Source organism: Varanus komodoensis, unplaced genomic scaffold, assembly GCF_004798865.1.
Source record: "Varanus komodoensis strain SLA01 unplaced genomic scaffold, ASM479886v1 scaffold13_3, whole genome shotgun sequence".
NCBI lineage: Eukaryota > Metazoa > Chordata > Lepidosauria > Squamata > Varanidae > Varanus > Varanus komodoensis.
Window position 1 is genome coordinate 6,083,591 of NW_025335409.1, and position 17,952 is coordinate 6,101,542.

General features: G+C 37.0%; 1 protein-coding gene across 2 annotated transcripts in view; it reads right to left on the bottom strand.

Moving 5' to 3' along the window:
- Positions 1 to 17,952, bottom strand: part of TBC1D22A (TBC1 domain family member 22A) — a 144,464-nt gene that overhangs the window by 49,026 nt on the left and 77,486 nt on the right. For both annotated transcript variants that reach the window (XM_044423413.1, XM_044423414.1), the window contains exons 9-10: positions 8,745 to 8,854; positions 6,514 to 6,589 (exon numbers count right to left, since the gene is read on the bottom strand). In XM_044423413.1, coding sequence (XP_044279348.1) covers positions 6,514 to 6,589; positions 8,745 to 8,854 — 186 coding nt within the window. The remainder of the gene's footprint in view (positions 1 to 6,513; positions 6,590 to 8,744; positions 8,855 to 17,952) is intronic.

The window sequence follows — 17,952 nt, forward strand, 5'->3', positions numbered from 1 at the left end:
AATGTTTGTTCAAGCTAATCAATGCATTTACTTATAGGGAGATGCAGCAGGTAGTCATAAATAGTTGCATCTACTTTGCAGCAACATTTATATAGGATTATTGGAATGCATTTTAAAGTAATGCAAAGCAACAAGCCGGGGCAATTCATAGCACTTCAACTCCATTAACAAAAAATAAGCACACTGAATTTCCCATGGGTTTGTCTTTATTTCTTCCTAACATGTTGAAAGATGGACAGTTAAGTGCAAAGCTTTTCTTGCGATTTATTTTATAAAATATGCAAAGAGACAAAAAGAAAATGTACAGTCTAAAAAAGATTCATTCTTCCCTCTCTCCCTCTCCCTTACTCCCTCTCCCCCCCATATATATAATCGTGAGCAGATGTTATTTCACTGATAAAGGTAATTTGCCTGCAATAATTCTAAATTTAAATTTTCCATTTCACTGGTAGTAAGCATGCAGATGTAATGAATGACTCGGCAGATGTAATTATTGCCTCCTTTCAGACTAAAAGTATTCTTTCATAAAGTACTTATACAGCAGTTTTCAATAATAAAATTATGCTAAATCTTCAAGAAATAATAGTTCTTATATCAAAATGAAAAGAAATGAGTGAAATTGTTTTAACAGTCTTCTCAGCACTTTTAAACTTACGCAAACCTATTGAAAATGTTGCTGAAACAGGTTCTCCATTAAAAAAGTGCAAGTTATACATGCATATTTTATACAAAGATTTATATGCATGCCAGCTTAGTAAATAACATGTTTATGCAAAATGCACTATGTGTTTGTACCAACAATTAGCATGATCATTCCATAACTCATTCTTGAGTAGAATACCAGGAGAGATACAGTGTTTAGTAATGATATGCCTCCTCTAGATGCTGAAAAAGTTCATTCACTTCAGCAAATGTTTCTATAAATTCCCATCTTTTCCCAAGCATCAGGCTGAAGAACATGAAAATTTTTATATACTTTAAAGGCAGGAGTAGGCAACATGGTGCTGGTAGGCTAGCTCTTTTTCTTACTGGAAAGTAGAATTAGGGTTAATGGATGAAATAGATTTCTGTTGATGCTGAAAATTGTGGGTTCAAAAGAGTTAATTAATGTGTTTTGGTTCTGCCTTGTACTCATCCTTTTGGGTAACTTACTTGAGCTTTATCACACTTTCCATGGCAGCAGTTCCATGGTGGTACCCAGCATAGTCTGTCAAATTACCAAATGTGTCCATGATCCAAGGAAGTTGCCTACCCCTTCTCTGGAAGAAGCCAAGAAGCCCAAAATGATAACATACTGCACAGCAAGCTCTCTAACCAGTGTGGGCCTTCCGGTGGTTTACAAATTTTAAACATACATTTGCACAAATTTGTAGCAAAATACTCCATAGTATAAATATGTGCATAAAATTTGCTCTTTTTAAAAAACTGAGGACTTGCTTCAGCAACTTATTAAATGGATCTGTGTAAGTTTTAAAATTTCTGAGAAGATGGTTAAAACAATACCACTCTTGACAGGACAAAGGAAAGTCAAATTGGCAGGGGGAAAAAATCCCACTCTTACCTTCCGTCAGTGACAAGGTAATTGTGGAGATCTTCCTCTGCACAAGCATTTAGGGGGCAAGGCTTCAGGAAAGGGCCTTGTCTGAGATACTGTGGGCTGGAGGCCTAAATTCGGAGCATAAATTGAAAGTTCCCTATCCCTGACCTAGAGATTGTAAGAAAGAGTTTACAACTTATCAGGTATGGATGCTTAGTTAAATTATCATCTGCAACTGTTCAAGGCCAGTGAATGCCCAACGCAGAAAAAAACAAAACATAATTGGAATTAGATAGCTTTGTAACTGTGTACTACCAGGAACTGCATACATATGAGAGCACACAATTTTATGCAGGTGGCGCAGTGGTTTAAAGCACTGTGCTGCTGGGCTGGTTGATCGAAAGGTCGCCGGTTCGAATCTGCACAACGGGGTGAGCTCTCTGTCCCAGCTCCTGCCAACCTTGCAGTTTGAAAGCATGCAAATGCAAATAGATAAAAAGGTACCACTTTGGTGGGCAGGTAACAGTGTTCCATGCACTTCAGTGCCACATGATCACCAAGACTGTTTGCGGACAAATGCTGGCTCCCTTGGCTAGGAAACGGAGATGAGCACCGCCCCCTAGAGTCAGGCATGACTGGACTTAATGTCAAAGGGAAACCTTTACCTTTTAAGAAGCTGATAAAGGAGGGTTAAATTATTTCACCTTTCCTCTGTTCCACCACTTGGTTTCTCTGCTAACAATAGAAGACATCAAGTTCCTTCCTTCAACCACCACCAGTTAAATGCAGAAGGGCTCTCAGGGGAGGGATGGATCCTTCCTTGCCTTCTTGACTAATCTACTTGATAGAAGGCATCTTATCTGCCTGCTAAAAGGCTAGCAGCCGACCTTTCCACGCAGGCCACAAAGCAGGAAACATCCCCACTATCTTGGCTACCCTGGAATTACAACCTAGTCTCTTTTGTAGTTTTGTTTACAATGCATCTCCAGATCCTTTTTACTGATGGGGTTTGTCTTTCACTATTTAGTCATGTGATAATTCTTTATTCATGTGTATCCCAGAAATTCCATGTTGCGGTCTACTCTTAGTCATCAACACTGGAAGTTAAAGGCTTCCTGGGCTACATTAAATTTTTCTCCAAATGACCAATTATATTTAATATATGGTACTGTCAGACAAATAATTGCTACATAATTTCAAACTCAAATAATTTTAGGTTATATTGGATTTCCCTAGATCACAAAGTAACATATAGATTAGACAGTCTCATTAAACAATTCTAATACATTGAACCAATGAATTCCATAAATCGCTCAGGAAGTTCACATTCGATAAGCTTTGGTAAAAAGGTTTTTTACTCAGGAATGGTATTTGGTTTTACTCTGAAAAACAGAGTCTCTTAACAGTGAACTTTAAAACACCTTAGAAAAGTAATTAAAATTGTTTTTCTGGTAATGCTTGGTATATGATTTAACAGAGCTTTACTGAATTATAGCAATCACATTTCTTATAAATATTGTAAAATAACAAATCCTTTGAAATTGAAAACTTAATCCACATAGTTGGAAAACAATTCCCTTAGAAGATGAGAAGAACAGATTATTATGAAATTCCTGCACTTATTATACTATATATGTAGTCCTGCACAATGTATGACTGAAAAACAACAAATGCCCATAGCTAAGATTGTTTTAACGACAATTATTGACAAAATTCTGTTTTTAGTTACACCACTTGTAAGGCAGGAACCCAGAAACTCCAGAGTTTCCAACAATAGTTTTAGTTTGCCATTAGAAATTCCCAGCTCACATTCTTTCAGACAAGACCCTTTATGGAATGCTAAGACTAATAAGACATTCTTAAAAGGGGAGAGGCTGGGTGTTAAATCCAGATTAGAGTCTTTTCCATCCATAGCCTCTATTCCCTTTTTAATTCTGTCTTACCGATTGTATTGGAATGGCTTGTGCTTTCCCATTTTCCCTGAAGGTTAACAACAGCGTCCTACTATTAAGTAAGCACATGTTACAGGAAAAGAATGGTTAGGTGCCTCTCCTTCCAAACCTTGCACCCAAATTTCTAAAAGGCATTCCCCATTGCTTACTCTCTGGGAGCTTGCTTGCTTGCTTGTATAGCCCCTAGACCAGCTAAGGCACCTTCCTCTGCTCTGCTCAGCAAGAATTCAGAAAACAGAATGACTCTCCACATCCACACAGCTGCTAAGAGTAATCTGGCCATTCCCCTTCAGTTGCAGCTCTCAGGACTTGCGTTTATTTTTATTTCTGTTTTATGAATGTCAGCGTAAAGGGTTGGATCCAAAGGTACCTTTAATTCCATGGTTGGTCTCCTTGCATTTGCAGAAGGGGCTTTCATTCAGTGGAGGTTTCCATAAGTGGAAGGGAGATGGTAACTGATTACTCCCTCTTTTCCCTGTATCACCTCTTAGGATGTTCCAGAGGATTTCCCAACATCCAGAGATTTTCAGGGAGAAACAACAAAAATTAGTCTCCACTTTTATTTGCAAGAATCTGCTCTGGATTGAAAGCCCTATGGTATATGGTAGTTTAAAAAAAAATCTAACTGCAATTATTCACCACCATCACCACAGTGCAGTGACAGTAGGACACAATATGATACAACAAAAACACGTGTATGAGAAAGGGAAATCTGCAAGGGTAAAATTAAATCTGTGAAATTAAGATTTCAAGGCACAATTGTAAGTTTTAAATGGGACAGGTTTGAGACAGGCAAAATGTGCAAGCTTGTGAGAAATCTAGTAAGTGTTTTGCAGTGGAAAGACATTTTATCTATAGATAGTAGAATCATATTTTCCAGTTGTTTGCCTACAGCTAATACCACACTCATTCCTGCCTTTAGCAAATACTAGGGAGGTCACATTTCATTGTATTTTGTTCTTCTTTTCCATGAATGGCTATCAGTTAACCACTTCTGTACCACATCCTCTTCCCTGCTGAAATTGTTTTAACATTCCACATTTCCACAATTATTTCCACTTACCAACCCCCTAGCCTTCACTAGCCCTTGATATCATCTCCTGTTATGCAGTTATGTACTAACATACTTCTCTAGAGATGTTTAGTAAATAAAAGTTTAACAAATGAACCAAATTAAAATTGGAGAAAACATTTAATGCACAATTCCTACCTACAAACACACAAATAGAGCTTAAAAGACTCTCAACGGAACCTTCTTCCTCCACAGTATGGGCACCCTGAATCTACCATTTTCTAGAGCAGGAAGCCAGCCCATATTTCTGCCATTCCTTGCTTTCAAACCCAGAACTTGAACCAGAATTCATACCAACCTTGAGCACAATAAGTCAAAGGAGGAGGAAACATACTGGTCTCCTGTTCTAGCTGGTTATGGTTGGGAACACAAGAAACTGCTTTATGCTGTTTCAGGCCATTGGTCCCTGAAATTCATTATTCTTTTTTTTAATCATAACTGGCAATGGATCCTCAGGTTTCACACAGGGTTTTCCCCAGTCCTACTTGGAAATGCCAAGGATTCAACCTGGAATTTTTCTCACACATAGTATGTGTTCTGCCACTGGACTATGGCACTTACCATGAGACGCGTGCCTCATGGTACCAAGAAGGGAGGAGGCCATCAGTGGCTTTGCTATCTGTGTGCTACCTCCTTTACCCGATGTGGCATGCCTGCATACACCAAGTGCTGTGCAGCTTGGGCAGGAGGTGGTATTGCACCCAACCTGCTTGAGGGATCCTGCAGGCAGCTGGCTTGCCACTGTGTGAATAGAGTACTCAACTTGATGGACCTTTGATCTGATGCAGCATGGTTTTTCTTATGTTCTTAAGGGAGATGGAAGGAGTGCTCCATTCATAAGGAATCACGCCAATACTTTTTAAGACAGACTCCTGACAATAGCTTTTTATAAGCAATTTATTTAAATTCAATGGCATTCCTTCTGACCTTACAAAACTGGACATATTGCATAGCTTTATACAATAGCAACTCACCCATTTCATAACTATCAGTTATTTGAACGTTAACCTTTAAGCATAACCAATGTCAATATCTACTGTTTAGAATGCTAAAACACAGGCAAGCAAATATTAAATTTACTGTGCTGCGACTAAGCTTAGATTGCATATAATGAAACGATAGAATTCATCTTCTCAAGAAGCTTATCAAGTATTAAGCTATTTATGCAATAGCATTTCTTTGATATACACACACACCCATAACTGACAGGCAGTGTCACAAATATATGCTTAGTTCTGCTCGGCATCACTTTGCTCGTTAATTTAACGAACTATCAAGAGAATACATTTAGAATGGGCAAGCACTATCTCTCAAATTTCATTTAATTAAACTCTGCTCTAGCAATATGACAGTCAGCATTTCATGATGGGAATTGTTTTAAGGATGAAGGTAGAAAATGCTTCAAAGTGGCCCTGCTAAAAACATGAAAGCATAATCTAAAATTGTCCTTGCACCCACTGTAATTTATCTCTAATATTAAAGATGTTATTTCCAAAGTTGGTAATTAATTGGATTCCATAGAGAAATTATTCAGACATTCCTGATAGTAGAATGATACACAAAAGCACAAAACACAGTGCCAAAGGACAACTATAAACAACCACTGTGACTCTCCCAAATTACTACAATCATTGAGCTTAATGCAAAATGAATGCTGGCTGCCTTTTGTACATAGCCATTAGTCTGCACCAAAGAGATTGACATTGAATTTTGATTACATTGCCTTAATAAAAAGTAATGAGAGTGGCTCATGCTCTAGTGGCTTTCCTTTAAGTAATACACTGCAGTAAGTTTCCAAAAGACCACTGTGCCACAAGTCGATTAAGGATGACACCTTGGCTGTGAAAGAGTGCATTAGGCTAGGAGCAGCAGCAGCTCACAAAGCTTTTAACTAAACACTTTTAATCAAGCCACTTTTAGTATCTCACTTAGGTTTTTTTTTTTTTACTTACCATCAATCCGGCTAACAAGCTCTTCTAACATTTTCACTTTCTTCTGTATACCTGGCTGAGCAAAGGTGTAGTTATCCTAAGAAGGCAAGATCATATGTTGGTAAAGAGATTTGGAAACAGGTGTTCCAAAAACACACTCAGAATTGCTGAATATCCAGTTTCAAATATAATTCAGTCTACTCATCCTTGCAGAGTGACCAACTAAGACAGAGAGTAACGTGAACATTAGGGGGGGAAAAGAAGTTTGTGATAATATAGCTGAGCATTTTCAGTAAAACCAGTCTTAATGAAGTTGTCATTTCAGTAAAGGGCCTGATTAGCCTATCAAGTAAAATGTGTTTTCTCTTATTGGTGCATCAACAACAAGAACAGGCATGCAGGATGTATATACCACAAACAGAGGGTAGAATTGTAGAAAGCACAGAAAACAGTATCTCTTATTTCAGTAAAAGGGCTAGCAAGACATTTCTTGCATTGCAACAACAGAAATTCTCAAGGAACCACCCTTTACAGTAAATCAAATTACCATATATTATGAAAAAATTGAAAAAGCATGGAGTTGACTCATTCCACAACATCCCTTCCTCCCATTCCTTCTTCAAATTTCCTAACACTTGCAATAAGTCAAATATGCCTAAAACAGCATACCATTGAGTCAGTCCTTATGAACTAATTCTTTAAAAATAAATCCACAATGAACTGCTTCTTTCCTCCTATTCTTGAGAATAAATCTGTCTTCTTGAGAACTCTTATGTATGACAAACTGGAACTTTATGAAAAATATTTTATTTTTAATTGCTATGGCTGAATATTTTTTGTGCTCTGAGCATTAATGGTTACAAAAAAATCAGAAAGCAGAGAAGTAATTGTATTCTCTTCTCAGTTCTCCAAAAACAGAAGAGTATCTGTGCCACATTAAACATCTTTATGCTTTAAATGACTTATCACAACATTCCCATTCCATATCTCATTGGATTCTGCAGGGCATGCTTTAAAAATCAAAATTTTGACAGGTAAATGCATTTTGTGGCATTAAGGACACTTCTTAATGGTAACAAAAACAAAAAGAACATTTTAATGCAGTCAGTGAAGAGCAGCAGTTGGCGATGGCAGAAAGCCACACCTGTCAATAGCTTAATAATACTGGCAGTGAAGCATGCAACAGTGAAGTCTCCCTTTTCCTCACATAGTCATAAAACACTTTTGCAAATTAAGTCCTGTTTAAAAGTAAAATAGGTTTTATTTGCCTAACTTGAAAATATCTTTATGTGAATCTCTTTTACTTTTCTGAAAGCTATTCCGTAACAGTTCAGTTCTGGACATGTGCCCTTTCATGGTCACCAGGAGCAGCTGCTTTAAAACTAGGTCATGAAAAAGGCCTTTTCATAAGGTAAGCCAATAATGTGCAGAGGACTGCCATGCAAGCTGGGAATTTATTTATTGATTTTACACAAACGATCACAGTCGCTGCATAGAGTAACTTTTCACATGCTGTCTGATGTATGCACTGCAAGACACTGGCAACTGCAAACTTGCATCTGCTGAACAATTTATTTTTCAGATATTAAGCATAAATGTTAGGGAATCCCATACCAACGAGTTAGAGGGATCACTGGTCTCAGTCCTGATGAAAGCATTTACAATACAGTATTATAGTCAATAGTATGGCAATATCTCAGGTCACAAAACAGTATGCAAGTTTCCATCTTCTCCAGAACTATTCATTAGAGTTTAGCAAAAGAACTCAGTAGCTTGAGTTATATTTTGTGAGTTTACTAAAAGGTACTGCCCTAATATAGATTTTGGATTTTTTCTTATGGTCAACAAGGCTACTTTTGATTTAGTGTGACTTGAATAAATACCAGATATTGAAAAATAGAAATATCCTCAAGTCATTTTTTAAAAAGCTGCCAAGTAGCATATGGGAAAAACAATATTGCTTCAATCAGTCATAGAACTATTGAACTACTGAAGAGGACCAAATTCCTAATGTATGCCAGAAATAACAGTGGCCAGTTTTAAGTTAAAGTACGATAGATATATTGCTATGAACAAGAGTCAGAATTTTCTTTTCAAGTTATATTGGAAAGTATCCATTTACCTACACAGTGGAATATCCACTGCTCCATCCTACTTGTCAGGTGTATTCTTTTTCAAGAGCCTTAATGCAGTTCCAAACCTCAACACTAATCAGTTATCCCCACTGGTTAGAGAAGCAGAAATCAATTTACCTGAATACCATCAAGCAGTTTGCTCATGCACCAGAAACTGTCAGCTTCAATGTTCTGCAGTACTTCAGCAGGCAGACTGGAAACATCAAAATTTTCCACTTCTTCTTCTTCTGTTTGGCAAGAGCAAAAAAGAAAGGAAGAAAAAGACAAGTCAATGAAGTGCACAGAATGAACAAAACGCTGAACCCCTAAAAATATAGCCATCAATAATCTGATCTGTGAACTTTGAACTGAACATCCATTATCATTATCTCACCCTTTTTCCTTTCAGGAAACTCAAGAAGGCTTGCATAATCCTCCTCTCAATCTTATCCTCACAACAACCACCCTGAGAGACAGGTTAGTTCTTTACCAAGCACCAAAAACACTGTTTCAAGCCAGTCAGTGTTCTTCAAGTCTGAAAGATGTCTGATCAATTACAGCAAGTGACAATGCACTTCTTTCACGCCCATCAGATATTAGAAAGGCATAAGAACTACACAATAGACCAAATCCATTATGAAAGGGCACTTTTCAAAAAAAAAATCTGGAATGGCAAGAACCTGCATAGAACACGTTCCAGTCCATTCTGTGTTGCAACCTCTAGGATCAATTGAGACTGCCTTTTTAAGATTATGTGTGTTCTGAGTTAGGAATGAGAGAGCACAAAAAGGGGCAGAATGATCCTCAAATAGGATTATCATATACAGATGGGTGCATGCTTGCCGCAGCACATACGAAGTCCTATCAGCAGCTAGTTATAATGCAGGCCTATTTCTGAGAAGATGTAAACACTAGCTTTATGCTTTACTGATACCCCAGGAACTCTGCTGCTGCTCCCTCTACATGGCATTTTTGCTTTGTGATCTTCCCACAGTACCCATCAGGAGATTGGATTTGTCACAGAATCCAAAAGCTGCTGTTTGAACTGTCATTTTTCACATTGGTGGCATGTCTCCAAGCATACAGAGAGGAATGTAATAGGAGGATGGAGCAAAAACATTACTCTTTTAATAGCTTCCTTGGAATTCATGGGAAAAACCTATCACACACTCATACACCATTACCATGATAAACACAGCTGTAGTATCTCTACTGTTTAAAAGTATGAAGCAGTTTTCAGCCTGCTCCTTAATGCTAGAAGAACTTTCTGCAAACTAAAACTTCTAAAAAAAACCCCCTCAAGTTAAAAATAGTTTTAAAAATGAGAACATCCTCCTGCCTCACACTAACTATTTGTATTGGAAGGCAAGCTTCCATCGGCACCTATCATCATAAAATAGGGACTTGTACCATGTCCTCTCAGCAGCATAAGTTTTTCTTGCTAAATGTCAGGTTGAAGAAAAGTGCTTTATATATCTTGAAAGCTAACTAAATGCTTAGAGATGGTCAGTTCCTAATAAAAAGTGTAAGACTCATCCTCTTTCAAGCCTTTATTTGGCAATTCCTCTTTTGACAATGAGCTCACTGAAGAAAGAGTATCCAAAAACAGTGGTCTCATTGTCAAGGAAGCAAACACCATATGAATGTCCCTAAGGAGAGCTTGATGGTTTCTGCTGAGGTCCAGATGAATTTCCAAATAAATTGTTTCATTACATGTACGCACCAACAAAAGTCCATGACAGCTTACAATGTTAACCAGTTTCCAGCAGATCAAAGGGTAAATGAGCTCCAAAAACATAACCAGTTCCTGAGTCAAGCCCTAAACAGTTGAAAAAGTTTCAAAGTTCTGCCATGAAGGTTCATCACCGAAGAAAAATTATGCCTATGGATATCTGGATTTAACATACCATGTAAAGATACACAAACCCTACTAAAAAAGAGAGGACAAAAGTAACTTCACGAACAGATCTGTAGAGTATTATAAAGGTGTGGGGTGAAGAATTGAACTTGATCAGAAATTCATATTGGTCAATTTAGATTAAAAAAGGGAATATTTGAGGAAAGCAGAGTGAAAAACAAAGCAGTTATAGATGAAAGTGCATGCACAATGTAATCCTATTAGAATTAGGCCACTGCAAGCCATGCTTTAAAAACTGACAAGATAAATGCACAAAAGTTGCAGCAAATTTAAACACAATGTAGATTTTTTTCTAAGTAACAGGACAACCAGCATCTTTGTCAATATCAGAATGGAAGGGAGAGATACCACTGTACAAAAATTCCCAATTACAACATCTCACAGCAATGTTTCTCATTTTCTTCAGTTTCCTGTGGCGCTTCTCATCATGCTGTCTGTGTAAGTGTAGAAGATAGCAAAACAGTTGCCTAAAGAAAAACTGCTGTGACATGAAGTAAGTGACATGCTGATCCAAGTGCTGTGGTTGCTGCAAGCATTGCTATTAGCTGCTGTTTACTCTTTCACAGCATATTATCCGATTCTTGTGAAAACCTCCTCTGAGCAAAGAAGAGTAATTCATTTAGAAAGCCTCTAACGAGATGCATTCTCCACAGGCAGCAGCAACACAACAAAATGAAATGGGAATTAATTACAGTTTGTTACACCTTAAGATGCTGCACTCAAACAGTAATGGTCAGATTAAGAGCCAGTCCAGCAATTGTCTTTTAGTTGCTTTTAAAAGCCACTAAATAGCATCAACAAACATGTTGTTTGCTACCTGGCTTTACACAGAGGTTTAATCTCTGCTGTGAATGGACACTATCACTGACTGAAGCTGAAGCTAAAATTTACATGTATTTGAATACAGTACACAGTTAAACCATATTTAGCATTTAGTAATCAATTAAGGTAAAATTTAATTGGTTAAGGATTAAATTTGCAAAAGTGTAACTCAAAGCTCCAGCCAAGCAGAGGCTTCTCCCTATGAACAAAAAATGTCCTGCTAGGGTTTCCTACCGCCTGCTCCCCTGTGCAGAATCACAGTACAGATAAATGTCAGAGAGTGCTCTCCAAATTATCTTCAAAGAACGAACAGTTTACACATGTCTGTAGACAAGGTATTGCCAGTATGGTATTGCACTCACAAAGTTATTGACAGAAGACCAAATATGCTAAGTTATAATCTTCTGATAATCCTTTTTAAAGGAATTTTGTTGTTGTGGATGTTAAGCTTCTAGCATAAAGTTCCATACCCTGTGCAAGTTGTTCACAAACAACTCCAATCCCTTATGTGCACATAAAATTTCTTCTGCATGAAGGAAGTTCACTGAATCATGATCAAATACCTTATTTGGAGAGAAGAATGTTTTTCTTATGTCTTCTAATGCATAAATGCTATTCAGCACATTACCCTCTTATGTTCGATAGAACTTTAAAACTGCAACCTGCATTATTTCCATATTTGTACCAGATCCTGCTCCTTGGTTACCTTTAATATATGTATCTTTCTATGTAATGATTATTTTATGGCAGGCTAAAATGGCTGGGAGGATATAAGATTGGATTCAAAAGCAGCCATTTATTAGAGAAATTAGTTTAGAACATCTCTCACAAACATGCATACAAAATAATATAGGAAAATTATAACACAGAGAAATGTGTATGCACATATGTGATGGGGAAGGGGAGGCAATGTGTTAGCTAGACAACAAGCAAACATAGTTCTGACTTCATTTGATCTTGATCAGAACATTCAATTGACAATAAGCTAATTAAAGCACCTTTGGGTAAGTGAAACTGAATTTAGTAAGCTTCTCAATTATGAACAATGAATCAAAGGATCATGATTTGTAGCTTAATATTCATAAGGAAATACACAGCATGCAACAGACTGTCTCATTAGCATAACTTAATTACAAAACAAGTTATTTTCCCACAAGTCACTGTTACTCAGATTATAAACATGTTTACAAAATTTGGGGTGGGAGAAAGAAATCAGTCAAGAATTACTTTGCCACCACCCTCAACTATTAAACTTTTGTAATCTATCTGTGCTAATTACTACTAAACTCAAAACGCTACAAACAATTCTGTGATTTCAATTAAAATACTACAAAGCTAACTCTTTCATGTTTGCAATTAATTCTTGTTTAGTGTTTTTCAAAATGCCCTTATTTCATCCAATGGAACAAGTGTTTCCAATTCTCAGAATATATACTAAAGCATTCTGTTGTTGTATACAACAGAATCGGCGGGAGAGGCCCTTCTCCGGGAGCCCTCCGTGAGAGAAATTAGGAGGGTGGTTACTCGGAGAAGGGCTTTCTCAGCGGTGGCGCCTAAGTTATGGAATGCGCTCCCCAGAGAGGTCCGCCTGGCGCCGTCGTTATTTGCTTTTCGGCGCCAGGCTAAGACCTTTTTATTTAAGCAACATTTTAAATGCTAAATACAATTGAATTTTATCTGGCCAGGGCGGCTTATTTTATAATGTGAGTTTTAATCAAGATTATTTTATATGGATTTTAACTTGTTTTATCTATGTTGTAAGCCGCCCCGAGGCTTCGGCGAATGGGGCGGCATAAAAATGTTTTAATAAATAAATAAATAAATAAATAAATAAATAAATAAATAAATATAAGTAGTTATTATAATACTGATATACCAAATTCATTCACTTAAATTGGAGCAAACACCAGGAATGCTTCCTTTATCACCCTGTTCTCTAACAATTATTACTCAATGATGCTAGAAATGTTGCCACAGAATCCAATCAAATAGTTCATATGTTACTTGGACTTCCTGCTTTGGAACATATAATGCCTGAGTACAGTATTTCATAATAAGCAAAAGTAACCATTATATGTTACTATCTAACATACATTTTCTATTGAAATAATTCAGCCAATCCAGACTTGCCGTATAGGTATAATATTCATATTGTTCTTTTTTCTTTCACTTTTTCATTTTTTATTTTAAATCATAATCTAAAATATAGCACTATACATTAATACAAATTCAAAAATCCATCCATAACAACAACAAACATATGAAGAAAAAAGAAAAACTATAAATACAACTAGTGCACCCCCCGCACCACAAGGTCCTTGGTTACATAATAATTATTCGTTTCCTTCCTCTTCTTTACTTCTTCTGTTTCCCCCCCTTTCAGGACTACCCTCTTCCATCCAAAATTGCATTAAATTACACAAAGGCTTGATACTCTTCCCTTTTATTGGATGTTCCTATTGTTCCACCTATGCCTTTGCCTAATATTGCCCTCAACTGTGCAGAGATACATTGAAAGTTAGCTAACAGATGTATAAATAATAGTACAATGATGCTTTTGAGCCACGGCACAAGAAATTTGTGAAGCCAATGATATAAGTATCTGTGGAGCAGGGAAGCTGTAGGAATTAAAATGCTGAACTTTCTGAATGCCACCAAACATACTGGACAAGCCAGAATACAAGGTTCTCTCATTAAAGTTGTAAATATAATTTGGAAGACCCAGGTTGCAACTGTATATCACACCTAGATAGAAGAATTCCACTGAATTCTGAGCAGACACGTACAGGATCATCCTGTAACATTACTGTACCTATACATCTTATACATATTGGAATTTATTTATTTATTTATTTATTTCGATTTATATCCTGCTTTTTTTCCTACAAGGGGCTCAAGGCAGCTTACATCCTTCTCCTCCTCCTCCTCCATCTTATCCCCACAACAACAACCCTGTGAGGTAGGTTGGGCTGAAAGTCTGTGACCGGCCCAACATCACCCAGTTGGCTCCATGGATGAGTGGGGACTAGAACCCAGGTCGACTGAGTCACAGTCCCATGCTCTTAACCACTACACCACACAGGCTGAATTGTTTGTTGGTGATTCTTTTAAAAAAATCTTTTCATATATTCCACCTTGAAAATTCTATAAATAAGTAAAATATATATTTTGATAATGTTAAGCAACTAAATAAAACCATTCCTTTGATCCTTCTGTTTCAGGTCACAGTTGTGCCAAGGAGTAAAGGAAAGGTTTGCAGGATAAATTGTTTCCATTTGCAGCAGATGCAGACGGCAAAGACAAGAAACAGACTATTGGATGGTATGTATTCAACTGTATTTACGGAACAGCTGGAATCTAAATATGACTAAAGGGGCAGTTCACTTAAGGAACATGCATCAATACTTGGGAGAGTCTCCATTGCTGGGCTTCAAGCCTGAAGGTTTCCCTTCCTATGGTCTATTTATTACTAGCTTCCCAACTTTATAAACACTGGGCCTGCTGTTTTACAGCTTCATCAGTGAATCAGGATTTAAACTTACATTCAGTGCTAAACACACCAAGTCCTGAAGATAAATTTTAATGAAAAAACCTTCTTTCTCAACATATACATTCATTCTGAGCACTAGTTTCCATTACAGCAGCATTAAAGCTAAAGTCTTAATGAAAGGGTAGCGTTTGCTTGTAGAATGCTCTTCTCAGTGAGGTCCGCCTGCAGCCAGTATTATAATCTTTTCAGTTCCAGATTAAGACTGTCCTCTACTTCCAGGTACTTGACAGCATATGAAAAGCCTTTGAGTGTAGCATCAATTTTTACTGCTGATTGTTTAAAACTGATTTTAAAACTGATTTTATATTACTGGTGTTATTTTTATTATGCTTTCATCTTTAGAGTTTTATTTTTGAACTGCCAGAAAGCTTTGGCTATTGGTCAATATAGAAATATAATAAATGAAATGAAATCCTATGCTCCCTAACATGGGATTAAATGCATTTGAGCACAATGAATTATAGAATCATAGAACTGTATAGTTCAAGGGGCCATGCAGGCCATCGGGTCCCACCCGCTGCTATTGCAGGACACCAAGTTACACCATGTCCAGTTTCTTTTTGAATGTCTCTAGTGTGGGAGAGCCCACCACCTCTCTAGGCACCTGGTTCCACTATCATATTGCTCTGATGGTGAGGAAACTTTTTCTTGATATCTAGCCTGAATCTGAATCTTTCTCATATCTCTGCATCTTTCCTAAATCTTGGTGCCTAGAACTGGACACAGTATTCCAGGTGAGGTCTGACTAGTGAGGAGTATCTTGTGATTTGAAAGTAATGCTTTTGTTAATGCATTCCAAAATAGCATTTGCCCTTTTTGCAGCTGTGTCACATTGTTGGCTCATTCTTACCCAGTTGTCCAAAATTATGCTGAGTTCTTTTTCGGTTCTGTTAAGCCATGTATTCCCCATCTTGTATCAGTGCATTTGGTTTCTTTTCCTTGATGGAGGACCTGACAGTTGTCCCTACTGAATCTCATTCTGTTGCTTTCAGCGCAGCCTTCAAGTTTATCAAGATCACCCTGGATCTTCATTCTGTCTTCTAAGGCATTTGCTATTCCACCCAGTTTTGTATATCTGTGACTCTGATTATTTCCTCATCTAAACCTTTAATAAAGATGAAACTTACCTCTATGTAAATATATACAGAATTGTGTTACAAACAGCAAAACGCATTAAGCCAAATGCTAGCCTTTAATACCCTTAAAAATAAACTCCACAAAAGATTTAGAATCAATCTCTTTTTAAAAGTATTGTCTGCATAATTTAGTTTAATTATTTTTTAGTTTATATAAGATAGGATGAAGTAGTGTCTGAATCTAGACACTTCTGAAGAAAAACACCAGTGCACATTCACCTCTTTCTTCCGCTGTCCCTTTTGGAATACAGAATATCCAGGACACAAAATATAATTCCCAAAACAAACCCTAGTACCTTTGTTTTATCAAATTAAGCAGGATAGAACTGCCTTGGATTTATTAGGATGCTCCTAACTACAACTGTGGCTGATGAGAATTGCTGAAATTATGTTCACCCAGCATCTGGTGAGAAATTAGACGTGTGTGTTCTAAAGCTTCCACTCTGAGACATGGGTTCCTTATCAGAGTTGCTCATTGTCTCTATCTGTAATTTCAGGATCCTTGGCATCTCCACTGGCTTGCATATAGAGATCCCAGGAAAATTGTAAGAGCTCAAGTTTTTACACCATGGGCAGCCTTGCACCATATGAGGGCACTTAATAAGCCAGCTTGACATAGTTTCTGCCTAACATGTGTCTGTTACAAAGCTGTATACAAGTTACTCTTGCCAGGCTAGGGCACTAGAAGAAGCCACACAGGAGACTTGAACTGGCAATGTAGCATCCATTACCACAGCAACCATGTAAATACTGTGCCAGCAGTATTTCTGAAGAAGGTGTAAGAAATCACCTAGTCTATAAACACCACTTAAGCTGTCCTGAGGGGTTGTTCACTTTCCCCTTTTAATAATCTCTTTCAAATCCCCAAACTGCTTTTTGAACACCAGGAAATTAGCAACTGATTGGGCCTACCACAGAAAGCACTTTCTCAGAGGGGAATGCTCAAGACATACATGCATGCAATCACTAACTTGTGGCCAGACTTACTAATTAAAATAGTGAAAAAAATGAGACTGCTTGTGTGCTTACTTTCAGCTATTTTCATGTCAAAAACAGTTATTTTAAAATATTTTTAAAATTGTAGATTTTCAGAATGTTGTATGCTTAACTGTTATGCGCTTTAAACTTGGCAGGGCATTTAATTGGGAGTAGATTTCTCCAACTGGTGTACCACTTCATATTCCACATGCAGAAAAAAATAGGGACTTCACACTGTTTGATCTACTTTCTAAAAAAAAAAAAAGAGGTGTCAGAGAATATGATAATTCAAGTGAAGTTTATTCATTTTAAAAGTTACTGAAGTTTTCTTACTTTTCACTCCAGATGTAGCTTGTTATCTTGCCAAGTTTTTTTGCAAGTGCATTTATTTTTTGAGCATGATAGTTCTTGATAATATAATTCATTAGATTTAATGGGAGTATGTATATAAATATACCGATCAATCTCATTTTTAAGATTTCCTGTTGAGCAGGCTTTGGTATTAAAATGATTTTTGGAATTAGTATCATTTTACAAAAAAACATAGGAACCACATCACAGAAAATGATTCTAAGAATTTAATTTACACACTAAATATTTGGATAGTGGTTAGGGTACTATGGTATTTCACCAGGATTCTTCTGACAGGAGTATTTAAGTTACTCAGTAATGTCTATGATTTAGAGGAGTTTGTTCAATATTGAAGCAATACTAAAGCATATTTTAGCAATATGTGCGTAAGCCTTCCTCTCTTCTTCTGCCATTTTCTCCCTTTTGAGAAGGAGTGGGATATGGAACTTAACAGCTGAAGTATCTTGAAGCATGAACATGGTTACATGGAACATGATGGAGTGAAAAAGCCAACTCTTTACAAGGCTCTTATTTCCTCGCCTTTGAGTTGCTAACTATTATTATTATTATTATTATTATTATTATTATTAT